The sequence below is a fragment of the Diadema setosum genome, chromosome 1 (assembly GCF_964275005.1).
Source record: "Diadema setosum chromosome 1, eeDiaSeto1, whole genome shotgun sequence".
Classification (NCBI taxonomy): Eukaryota; Metazoa; Echinodermata; class Echinoidea; order Diadematoida; family Diadematidae; genus Diadema; species Diadema setosum.
The window spans coordinates 1369399-1382766 of record NC_092685.1 but is presented as its reverse complement, the minus strand read 5'-3'; the positions used below and the strand labels follow the sequence as shown (position 1 = coordinate 1382766).

The 13368-nt window shown below is 37.0% G+C and overlaps 1 protein-coding gene across 1 annotated transcript in view; it reads right to left on the bottom strand.

Annotated features, from left to right (window-relative positions):
• LOC140233061 (F-box only protein 11-like) overlaps window positions 1-13368 on the bottom strand; it is a 63770-nt gene that overhangs the window by 18000 nt on the left and 32402 nt on the right. Inside the window, exons 2-5 of the mRNA XM_072313183.1 lie at window positions 12205-12317; window positions 3036-3117; window positions 891-1038; window positions 298-427 (exon numbers count right to left, since the gene is read on the bottom strand). Of these exons, the coding sequence (XP_072169284.1) occupies window positions 298-427; window positions 891-1038; window positions 3036-3117; window positions 12205-12317 (473 nt within the window). The remainder of the gene's footprint in view (window positions 1-297; window positions 428-890; window positions 1039-3035; window positions 3118-12204; window positions 12318-13368) is intronic.

Below are 13368 nucleotides of genomic sequence, written 5' to 3'. Positions count from 1 at the left end.
TCTTGGTGTTACAGGAGGGAACTCTGTTTAGAAGCACTGAGTCAGGGACTATGCAGAACGACAGCAAACTCTACAGAAGAGTCTGTTAGTAAACATTTGGTCCAAAGTTGAAAATCTTGTCTCGTGAAGAGTATTTATTACTACCAGTAAAACTTACACGGATATAAAAACACTTATTGATTCTTGACATTTTGTCTTCTAAATGCATGTGTCTGGAGAATGTCTCACGGGAATAATTAAAAAAGGCTACAGTCTAACCTGTGAAGATGAAAGATGTTTAAAAAATGCATAACTCACCAGAGTTTTGAAACTCTCCTTCCATATGTTTGGCACATCTAGCTTGTCGGGTTGGACAAATTTGAACTTGGTTGGTGCAGGTCGCAGGAGGGGAAGGGACAGCTCATACACAGATTGATACAGGCGTTTCCTGTTCATTACCAACAGGGGAAAGAATCATAATACACTGTAATAACAAGCAGGGCAAACGCAGACTAACATACACGTCATGTATGATTTGGCCACTGCAAACTTCTTGAAAGCAGTAACCTCAACTAGCCAGACATCAGACAGAGTCTACAGCAGATAAACAGTAAGCAGTCATGGAAGGTTACTATCTTTATACAAACAAATGAAGGTAACAAAAAACACATTATACAAATCATGATGTAACCAGCTTTGCTAAGAAAAGGTTGTCTCAGGCTGCCCTGGGAAAAGTCTTCTAAGAATCTGTATGCGATTGTTAAAGTAAATATATGCATTTTACAAGATAGATTTCGTGCTTTCTCAACATCTTTTCATCTTGTATATGAAAAACATTTCAACAAAATTTCTAGTATAGAGAGCATACAATAAGAAAGATAGGTAATAATTTATGTAAACTGCTTACTTACCATAATGTGAGGTCATTGGCAAGTGTGTTGAACCTCTTACAGACACAAGCTACATTGCATAGATCCTTCTCCAGCAGGTATGACAGGATTTTGATGAGGATTTCATCTGGCATCAAAAACTCCAGGAAATTGTCATCTCCTGCCGGGGCTGCCACAAAACAAGAATCAGACACTCTCAATACCAGTGCATCATCAGCAAGTCTGATGATGATAACAAGAATAGTAGGCATTTATGTCAGGTCATACTCTTCAGATTGACACTCCTGGTGCTGACAATGGAGATACTGTAAAACAAGATTTTTTTTTGCGGCTGAAATTTTCGCAAATTGAAGCTGACGGCCTTTTTCGCAGCATGAAATTTTTGCGAGTTGCCTCTTAGATTCAATGCATATAGTGCAGACAAAAAATTTCATGTACATTTTAATTTTGTGAATCTTCACTCTCGCAAAATTAAAATGCACGCGCACATTCCTCGTTTTACAGTATGCCTCATCTACCATCCCTATGTTGGAATGTTGGCAGTTTTGTCAGTACTGGAAATGCCTGTAAGTTCTTAAAAAAAAAAAAAAAGGACAAACCTAAATTAGGTTGTACCAACAAACAGTATGCCTCTAAAGATACCACATTCCTTCTTCTCAAACAGAGCTCTGCAGAAATTTTCAAAAAAAAAAACTCTTATCCTTTTATTCTCAGTAAAATATACGTAAAATTTATGAACTCTCAGAAAGAGTGCATCGACTCAAGCTAAACATTAATCATTGACAAGGATCCCGCAAGCACCAATCCTTTACACACAGTTTGTTGACCGGTCACTGTGGGTCTTTGTACGAGAATTAATTTTTCCTTGAGACCTCTTAAAAGGTTTATTCCTTTGATACTGCTAAAAAGATCTTTGTCACAGCCTTTGCTTTGATGCCATAACGGTGTATTCTGTACAAAAGTTTTTTGGTCATGCTCTAGTTGCGACATCCAACCAAAGGCAAAACCGAAGCTTAGTCCCTTTCAAAACTTCAGAAGTCCACATCAAATTGCACAAATGGATATTAGTTTTGATCATACTTTAAATACAAAATGGATGTACAGTGATCCTACATGTATGCTTCACATTACTGTCAGTCTTTCATTGTCATTCAACATGTGTACTTTGCAGGGAGTGATAGAACATTGGTGATATCTTTGCATTGCATGAATGTCCCTCATCAAACTCAGCATATTTTAATTTCAAACGATCTTGGCTCCACTCCAGCACTGGCAAGATATCTCTCCCATCAGACTCAGCTTCCTTTTATATCGTCACATTTGTGAGCCAAGACCAGAAAGTCATGACAAGATGAATAAAGCATTAATTTTACCTGAGAAAGCACTTTCAATAGCATGTGCTGTACACACCTATGCAAAATCAAATACACCCCACATCTTGGGGATTGTACGTTAGAACATCACCAGGAACCTTGCATCATCAGGAACCATTCATCTTACAGTAGAAATAGTGTGCTGCCCTGGAGCAGAAATTAATGTCATGCACTCTGTGCATTTGTTTAATAGCTTCAATTCATTCATATCTGCAAGACTTGCCACCATTAAAAAAAAAAAAAAAACATAACAAAAACAAAACAAAGACTATTGTGGCTGCAAAGGAAAATGTGCAACTATAGGCAAAAATATGAAATAACTGCATTTACTAAACAAATTCAACTGTCATTCACACTATCAAAAAACTGAGTTCATAATTCCTACATAGATATACAAAAAGGTTGAATGACATCTTGCTCCCCCCATCTGAAATTTAGCACGATATCTTCCTATCCTCTCCACACTATTTGACTCCATCTCACTATCAGGGCAATATTAATCAATGAAATTGGGGTTCATCACCCAAGCTTTGACATGATGAGATTGACAAGATGTGAGTGAGACCTACAGTGTGCATTGATCATGACACTAAGGAAGACTTGTTTCTATTGTCTCAAGTGAGAGAACCTGAGAGAGAGAGGGGGGAAAGTGAAAGTGCAGGATTGATGAATAAAGAGAAGAAAGAAGACATAAAAAGAATGTGATGAGGGTAGTGACGGGAAGAGACAGGGGAGAGCAGATGAGGCAGCTGATGAAGGAGTAGCAGGAGGAGGAGGATCTCTCTTTGCTTACCTCCTGATCCGTGAGTCTCGGTGCGAGTGGAAAGCCTTGATCGCTTGGCTCTCGTCATGGGAGATGACCCGGGTGATGAACTCTGAGGGGAGGAGAAGGAAGTGGGGAGATAACAAGCATGCCATCCTTCACTTGACTTTAATACAATGCAGCAGGCACCTGGGTTGTCAACGTTATGGAGATTAGCAACACAGTGAATGTGACTCTTGAAAGTCATTAGCCTTATATTACACACACTGAAAGGAACATAGTATTACATACCACTCCAGAGTGATTACTATGCAAAAGGAAGGACAAGTTGGGCATACATTTGTTAATGTATATATAAAAGTGCAAAATAATGTTTATTGATGTTAATATAATGTACATCACAAATCTGTCTGTAGTTATTTTACACCATTTAAATGAAGAAAGTTTTCTGTAACATGGAAATACACCACATGTAATTTTGTATCTTTACTGTATGTAATATACGTGCATATCAAATATATAGAAATGGCAGGGAAGTAGACATTTTTCTACTCCATAATCACAGACTGACTGTACATGTGTAGCAAAGTCAGTATTAAGAGAATACACCTTGCCAAATTACTACTTTACAGCACATGCTGTATTGCATAAAATAATGTGAAAAATTGATACTGTTTACTTTGAAAACTTAGCAGAGATACATTTTGCCACGGTCCACACTCTGAAGACCTTGAAATCTGATTTGTGCAATCAAATCGGTTTACAAAACTTGACAAAATAACAGATGAATTATTACAATCATAACTGGGCCTTATTAACAAAATAAAATAGAATGAAAACAAAAATCCTGGATGTGATACTGATACTAGAATTTAAAAACTTGCACTTAATGCCATGACAACCGCCACAACCACAACCAGAAATCCTTTAGGAAAATAAGCTATGAAAGTATTAATGATGTAGTGGCATATACAACTGGTTAAGAGCACAGACAACATGATCTAACAAGTGGCTTTTAAACTATTTACTTAATCTGATTAATTTCTGCAATAATTCTTTTTTTTTCAATGTACAATTGCTACGACATGTACCTATGAAAATGCGCCGAGTAGATTTGTTGTTACATACAAGTACCTACAAGTACAACAATGGTCACTACGATTATTGTAAGCTGCCAAAGTTCATCTTGACAGGGCCATAGTATAATAGTGGTAATGGTACAAATGTAGTTCCTGACAGTGTTTGGAGTTCCTGACAAATTTCCAATACGCAGTTGCATTTGCTACTAATGTGTTCCTTTGAATTACTGAATTCTACCTTTGAGATTGAAAATTTAAAATTGTGTCAAAACAGAATAGCAATGTGATATAACACTTCCCCCTGAAACCATCAGCTGAACATCATAAAATATACCAGGTATAGAAGACAGAACTTTAGCACCTGCAACATTTCTTTTTTCCCCTTAACCTTTGTACTGTTAGTATTATGGCTCTGAACAACAGAGTTTATAAAAGGTGTGTTTTACTGCCATAAATGCATAGTGGAGCCAAGAAAGGACAAGTACTACATGCAATCACAGCACCTTTAGCCAAAGAAAGACATAAGAATGCTGAAGTATTCACTCTGGAGCCTTCAACAGCTATGACTGATACTTCCATCCTATGTGCCATTTGATAGTGATCACAGGCTTTCCTGTAAGTGCTTCCCTGCCAGCCAGGCATCTAGCAGGTGCCTCTCAACCAGACAACCTTCCCTCTATCACCCACGTGAGGGAGCCAGACAGTCTGGCAAACTCTTCGCCTCACTCTGGTCTCTACCATCAAACAGACAAAACTGGGTTACGGTGGGAAAAGAACGGTTGGACTAGACTAGATATTCTATGAAGACAAATCAAATATTAACACAAAAAGAGAACACCCATGACCTCGGTGTGCTTGCTTGAAGTATTTCCGAATACTCAATCAAAAGGAGGTCAAGTTCAAGTATTGTAATTTTACTATCTAGCAGGATAGGAGGTAGCAGGTAAGGACAAGTTTTTCAGGACAATTTAGCAAGTCTCTGTACAGATAAAAACTAAAAGAAATACATTGCATGAAGATGGCTGACAATCTGTAGACTGTTCTGCATGTTCATATGATGACATTACTTCATACTATTTTCAATGATGTGATTACGATGTCACTGCATGTCAGTCTTGAATGCATGTTCCTGTTCAGAAAGTATTACCTTTAAAGTTACACACCAAATTCTTGATTACTGTGTACATATCTTTCGGACTGAGACTAATATGTTATTAAGACTTTTTCTAGGGTTTTTTTTTTCTTCGAAATCTTTTTATCTCCCACCTCTACATCTGTATACACCACAAGTCAATTATGCCAATTACTCTTTACCATACCAATTCACGACACAATACAATGCAATGTTGTTATACGACACCGCATCAGATAAGAGTTTATACACTGTTGATTTAAGACACTGATGGACTAACAGCTTTAAGTATCATAGTTCATTTTTCTATCCCTACAAACATGAGAACTACGTACATGTATTAAACTATCATAACATGTTATTAGATGGTACACATGGCCTGTATCATTGACATCCTGAAACTGTTACACTTGGACCTGTCATATTTCCTCCACAGCATGTCCTCCATAAACACATAAACAGTCCTGTGTTGTCTTTCTTGTCCTGCATCATGTACTTCAATTTTCTAAAGCAACACACTCAGGATATGGACAAACAATCAAAATTATGATGGGACAGCTTTCATGTACAAGGTCTATACACCACATGTGACATTCTTTGAAAACTTATTAATAGTAGATCAAAGGGTACAAATGAGCTATCCCAGTACACACACAATACATTGCAGGTAGTGTATTCAGTACTTCTGAGTTTGCAAACATCAGTCTTCACACACTTGTATCCATGTCCTGACTATCACAATAAGAAATAAACTAAGTTTGTTTTTTGGGGGTTTTTTTTGGTTTTTTAAATGCTCACAATTTCATAATTTTCTTAACATGGACTTAGAAGCTTCTGAAAGAACTTTCTAGAATAGGGATTAAAGAAATGTTTAAATGACTTGTAAAATACTCCCATCTTTCTTAAAATTCAACTCTTGTTGAAGAAAATAAAATCTACTTCGGTCATTCTTTTCATTAACAAGCACAACAATGCTTCTTTCCTGAGCACAACATCACAGCAATATATGCACATATTTGTAGTGTATGTCAGCTGTGAGATTTTTACTTGGCTTGGAAACCTGTGCTGTAGCAGGTGCAAAATATACTCTCAATGTTCACACTGTCAATAGAATTTAGTGAGTTACATGTATGTACAACTACCAGTACTAAACTGCAGATACACTTTATCAGTGATAACTAACAGAATGAGCAACCCTCAGTAAAAAAGCTACATCAAAAAGGTTGTGACGTCTTCCCTTGTGTACACATGAGTGTGATACTGACATCAAGGAAAGAGTTCAGCCACATTAGATTTTGCTCAGCTCTGTATATTATTCCTAGCAGCAAATGAGAAAGTGGAAGGAGGTTGATTGTAGCCTCCCCTCCTGAACTCTAGAAACTTGTGAGTCACACGGAAGGCAGTGTTTGCCCAGTCAAACCTCGTTATCATGAAACACTCAGATCACGACTAGACAAAGCCTTCTTGTATACCTTCTGACCATGCATTTGTGCAAGTGGTCAATGTCTACATTATGATGATAGTGCTATACATTTTCTATGACTACATGTCAGGCCAAACCAGGGGATTCTTATTTGTGGAATCAACACACTACATAAACTATTCCCTATGTTTAATATAAAGTGTGAGCGCATGTTCATTATTTTCTGAAACTGAGAAGTTGGCATTTCTGACTAATTATAGTATTCTTCTAATTGCAAAAATTTTGAAATTTGGTTCACAATTGGGGTCACGTCTTTATGATTCTATGTGCTCTCTGTTTAAAAAAAAAAAAAAAAAAAAAAAACCTTCTTGGGTCACGATTATTTGCAAAGAGTTGACCTGCGCATGTTACAAATGGCCCATTCAATAAACCGCAGCAAGCCACAGCATGGTAAAAGTAGCAAGGAGCAACACACACAGTGCATTGTGGGATATAAAATCTCAAAAGTTTTGGCATTCATCGTTCTCACAGCAAATCTGACCTTGTGTCTCTTTGCAAAAAATTGCACATATTTGTGCAATTTGGATCGCGCCCAATTGTGCGAAAAATCATGTCATTTCTGATTTCATTATCAACATTTCGAAATTTGGGTTGTAATCCTGATCACACCCCCCCCCCAAAAAAAGAAAGAAAGAAAAAGAAAACACACATTGCTTAGAGTGCAATGAGAATGGCACTTATCATTTTGACCTCTTCAGGATATATTAAAAGCCAAGGAATTGCATTATCATTCAATATCCTGATGAGATATGTTAGAGTTTACATCTCACATGCTAGGTAGATTATAGCACTGTGGAAATAAAAAATAAAGTGGTGTCTGTCTGAGGCTGTCATTAAGGAACAAGAGAGTAAAAGTCCCAGGAGTGAAGTTTTGGAGAAGTTTGTGCACAATTTCACCACAACACCAATGCATAACAAACCAGATCTTCTATGACACATGCACTTCCTCTCTCAGTAAATTTCTCATAAAATCATACTACTAATCATACTACTAATAAGAAAATAAAAAGGTCTCTGTCTGGGGCTATCATAAAGAAACAAGAGAGTAGAAGGCCTAGGGGTGAAGTTTTTGAAGTTCGTGCTCAATTTTCACCTTAACACCAAAGCATGACACCCAGGTCTTCTATGACAAATTTACTTCCTCTTCCAGTACACTTCTCATCAAATCAGACTGCGGAAAATTGCATGACAGAGAGAGAGAAAAAAAAAAGAATTTACACATCATAAAGCCTACAAAGGTGGGTTTCCTTTCTGAATGCCACTCCCCCCCCCCCCACCCCCCCCCCAAAAAAAAAGAAAAAAGAAGAGGGGTGGGTGGAGCAGAATGAAATAGCATTTGTGGAATGTAAGAGGAAATTCACTTTTAATCTATGAGTGTGAGTTCTTTTCTGGCAATTCTACTTTATGTTCTCAGATTTCAAGTATAAACAGTAAAATCCAAATGGAATGGCAAACATTCACCAAAATCTGACAAGAGTTTAGAACACTGGAGATTTTAAAGTTTTGCTTGTTTATAGGAGCCACTGATGGCAGTTATAACCTTACATATTAAACAGGGCCATGATATCACAGCATCCAAAGTCCATCATAGACCTGCACAAATAAATTGTATCTCTGCTATATTTCCTTGTTTTGAAACAAAATCATTGAAAAATAAAAAGTATGTATTCTTCACTGCAAATTAATGTTGCATTGTATTAACTGAATGAATGGTTACTTCTAAGGGAAAAAGTTGTAACTGTATTGGATGAAATGGTAAACTTCTCACATACACTGTGGGTACTAGAGAAGTTGGTTTACTTTAACAATACATTAGTACATCATTAAATTGAATTTGATATTTCTATCACAACAATGTGCTTTTCATATAAACCAGTCCTGTCAAGGCAATGTACGTCATCAACAGTTCTTGTCAAAACAGAGCATCCAGTTAGGAGTTCAGACTGTGTTCCAGACATTGTGCTTGATAAAAATATACATGCATTGTTTAATTATAATTAGCATAACAATGATTGACATCTTTATGCTAGACAGCAGCAGCACACTAGTAATGCATGACTGAAATTACCTTGGTAGATTCACATGAAGTCAGACCAGTGACTATTTTAGCACATAGTACATCATTCATTACCTTGAAGCCTAAAGGGTAAATAAACTACTCGACATGATCACTACTTGTCATAACATTTGCATAAAAAACACATCTCACTTAAGATTGCACTTGTAGGTTCATTTTTGTTTTGAAAGCTGCATATTCTCGGTTTCTCTTGAAAATGAAATATCAACTAGAACTATCAGTCATTGTGATTAATACCCCCACCTACAACTTCTAAAAGCCACAGTTTGTCCCTTTAAAAGCAATTACAGTCACTGATTAGGAATAATAAAAAAAAAATTATAAAAAAACCCACATATATTCAATTTGAGTTTCCGGAACACCTTTAAGACAGGAAAACTTCAAGAATGATGTAAACAGACCAGCTGGTAATTTTTAATCCATTGTGGCATTCAGGGATAACATTTTTTTTTTTTTTTTTTAATGTGCTTAGCTTCCCCCTTTTCTTTGTTTGATATGAATGTGCATTACTACAGTAAAACCAGAAAGTTTCACATGTATCCATCTTAATTTTGCAAATTTCGCGAGAACAAAATTTGTGAAATTAAAATGCATGCAAAAGTTATTGTCTGCACTACATGTATATGCATTGAATGGTAGTGGCATTTATGCAAATTTCATCCGCAAAAAAGGCTGCTGGCTCCAATTCCTGAAAATTTCATGTCGCATATCTTGTTTTACAGTATGTGAATATAGGAGAAAATTAATATTGAAAACTGTTTTCCACAAAAGACCAAAATGCTGAAACATCAGCTTTTTAATTTGTGGGTCATCAAACATAAAAGCCGTGGTAATCTACAAACTCAATTGTTCTGAAATGATTTCAAGAATTTCTTTGAAACAATTTTGTTACAACTACACTGCGCCTTAAAGAGCAACTTGCACTAAAAGGCAAATCTTGCATGAGTTGTACTATGACATATGTCTGAGGCATGCTGTGCCAAGAACCATGTATTGATTAAATATGATTCATCCCTTCAGACTATCTTCCCTATGTCTCCATGCAGGCTTCCCCCATCACCACTACTCTACTCTGGTAGAACAGTGTAACACTAATCTAAAGGCTACCCTGAACAAAAATGACTGTATTAGTACTGTAAACATGATATATTCGTGGCATGAAATTTTCGTGAAATGGAGCTGACAGCCTTTTTCATGGCATGAAATTGCCACTGGCCTTCAATGCATATAGTGTACACTGTAGACTAGAACTTTCGCGGGCATTTTAAAGGCACAAGGTCCCGGTGGTTTAGTCAAATGCGTACGTGAGCGCACGGCGCAAGTTTCCTATAGAGACCTACGCTACCGACTCCTCTTTAGCGCTTACGCTGCGACCAATTTCCCCGAGTCCGAAGAAGTCTGATCCACTGTAGTCAGTGGTCCGATCACAGTTCGGTTCATGATTCGGCTGACGGGGACGACAGCTTTGGCCAACTTCTTTTGTGATGTCATAATAAGAAGCACATATATGCACGCACTCTGGCATTACTACAGACTGTGTAATGTATTGTTAGTATTGTTATGATACAGTATTGTTATGATATGACTGCATAACACAGGCATACAAACGACAATCTTAACCTGCTTCACTGAAACCGCTCTGTTTTGTGTTCCCATGAAATGCTACTTCTTGTTCAAGTATTCTTTTATAAAGAGAGATCAATGAGGTGATGCAACTGAATGGGGGAAGTTTCAATAAACTTCGACATAGAAAAAGAATACTTATATTATAAAGTATATATAGTACAGTACACTCCAGTTATAACAAACATGGTTATAACAAAATTCCGGTTACAACGAAGTAAAAATTCAGGCCGCAAAATTATCCCCTCTTTGTTCTTCATTGTTTATTTGTTCGGTTAAAATGAAATTTCGATACATAACGAAAGAAAATTGCCAGTCCAAAGAACTTCGTTATTACGGGAGTCCACTGTAGATATAACCACACGTGTAGGCCTATATGTTTATATTTTATGTTTATCTTTTCTTTAACAGAACATTGATACCAGTCACTACTCTGAATATCACAAGAGATAAGGTGATGACATCAGTGCCTCTATTCTACCAGTTTAAATGTAAACTTGCTGTAATGGAGAAAGTAAATTTTGCACACAAGAGTTCAGCTGTCCTTTAAACTCTAAATTGAGCAATATGTTTCTTCAGAGAGAGGTTGCTCTCTAGAAGAGACATTGTAATCTACTAATTGTCTCTTTCAGAAGTCATGTTGGTCAAGGACCCAATGCCACTCCCTCCATCAGTACACACTAACCACGTCATAATACATACACATATATATTTTGCCCTCCTACATATATTGCAGACTATCCAACCATACAAGCCAAACATATTTCGAGGCTTTGTGTCACCCATGTATAGTATGCCTGCCTTGGCATAAGATCAAGTCCATGCAATGTATCATAAGATCTCTGAAGGCATTCTAACCCCTGAACCATATACACGGTACATAGGCAGACTCCAGGTGTTTCCATCTCTCCCAGGGCTTGTGTAAAACCATACGATACACATTAAAGACCCAGGAGCATGGGGACACCATGGAGGGGGAAGGTGGGTCCAATTTGGAAACATTCAAGAATCCCTGTAGCGAATTGTGTACAGCTTTATCACTTATTTCTATGCCAGTACATACGCAGCTGAAGGATCTTGACTGGAATCGACCATAAACTGATGAGTGTATGCCTCGATGCACATATTCACTGATTGGTGCTATTTGTGTTTTTCAAATGTACCCCAGTGGGCAGTGAATGAAGACTGGACCTCTACAGAATCCCCAGATTACCTCGTCTTCAAAACAATTTATTCTCTATAAGCTAAAGTACATGTTGTATGGTCAAAGTCTGGAGGAGGCAACCTGCATTGTGATCATTAGTCCTTTGCATCAAAGCTTTGGGACAAGTCATATTTAGTATAGAACATGGACTTCCAGTATTTCACAATGTTGGCAAAATAACACATAATAGAGGGAATAGTTATCACTGCTTTGCAATCTTGAATATTTTACATTAAACAGCTACAACTCTATGACAATGGATATTGATTGGTTGACTAGACAATTTAACACTATCAATTGGTACTCAGACCATCAATATATCATTTCAGTACAAGTGTTAACAAATAGTTGACCAATACACCAAAGAATGACCACTTGTTGGTCATTCTTGACCTTGATTTCAAAACACACCACAAATTTCAAATCAATACCAACAGAAGTAAACATACACACACATGAACATGCATGATAGCAGGACAGACAGCAATTATACAGTAATACAACGCTCCTAATGCCCATGATTGGGTAGGTAGAGGAAAACCACTGCTATAGCTGTAGATATTGAGGTTCCTATCACAAGGAAGATGGCAGCTTCACTTACCAAGTCCCATCTGTCAGAGCACAGAGTCGGCGCTTTCCGCCTCAGGCCGTACGGCCGATGTGACTGGTCGTGATGCGAGCAAGACGTACGGATTTTAGAGTTGGTGCCTAAATCTGAACAGAATGAAGAGCGATAAAAAACAATTTGATTAGTACAAAGTGATGTATCATGGAAACAGCTCAGCAACCAAAAACATGCATGTATAATGTAAGTGTATATATATATACTGATATATAACCATCTTCATAGTCAAAGGAGATATACTGAGTATCATTCGTATCATGAAATGTGAACAAGTAGAAAGGTATTATGCTGTTGAAAATGTCATGCACGAATGACATTTGAAGAATAATGAGATAATGATTGCATGGCTGATATCTTTGTAACACGAGAATACCTAGGGTACCACATATTTAACTCCACAAAATTCATGTATTTTTAAGTACAGACACTTCCAATGCATAAGTAGCCATGTACACTTCAAATAACCCCTAAAACCATCTACACTGTATGCTGTATTCTGGAATAACCATACATGCCTATGAATTTACTAAAGCATTAGTATCCCAGCAACATGTGTACTGTAGTATTCTCTCAATTTCCTGAGCAAAGGTCATAACAGTTTTGTACTTGGGGACATGATAAAGAAAGCATAGAGAGCAGGAACCATGCATGGGATAAAAACTTGGCACATCAGGAAAATTCATTTGAATACAGTCAGTATCAGTATTATGAAATATAGCTGTGATTAATAAAAAGAATTGTTGCTCTTTCATTTTCAGCTCACTATGTTAGCCATATTCTGGGAATTATAGTGCAATCACCGTTAATGGTGTGAAAAAGGGAAGTTCAAATGGATCACTAATTTTACGCCTGGAGTAAATGGTTAGAAGACCTCCCATGTCATCCTTAGTACTACTCTCAATGCATTCAAAATATCACATTATTTCGGGGCTTGTTCAGGATTGCAGCCTTAATTTTGAGTGTGACCCCAAATAACGTGTTAGTTTCTGAGATTTGGGTTGCCATCCAAATCTTAATAATATGTGTTTTGTTTTGTTTTTTTCACAAGATGTGAAGTTGTACAGTGTGAACTATGACAGCAAAAAAAAAAAAAGTAAAAAAAAAAAAAGAAAGATTTTACATCAAACAATGTATAGCATA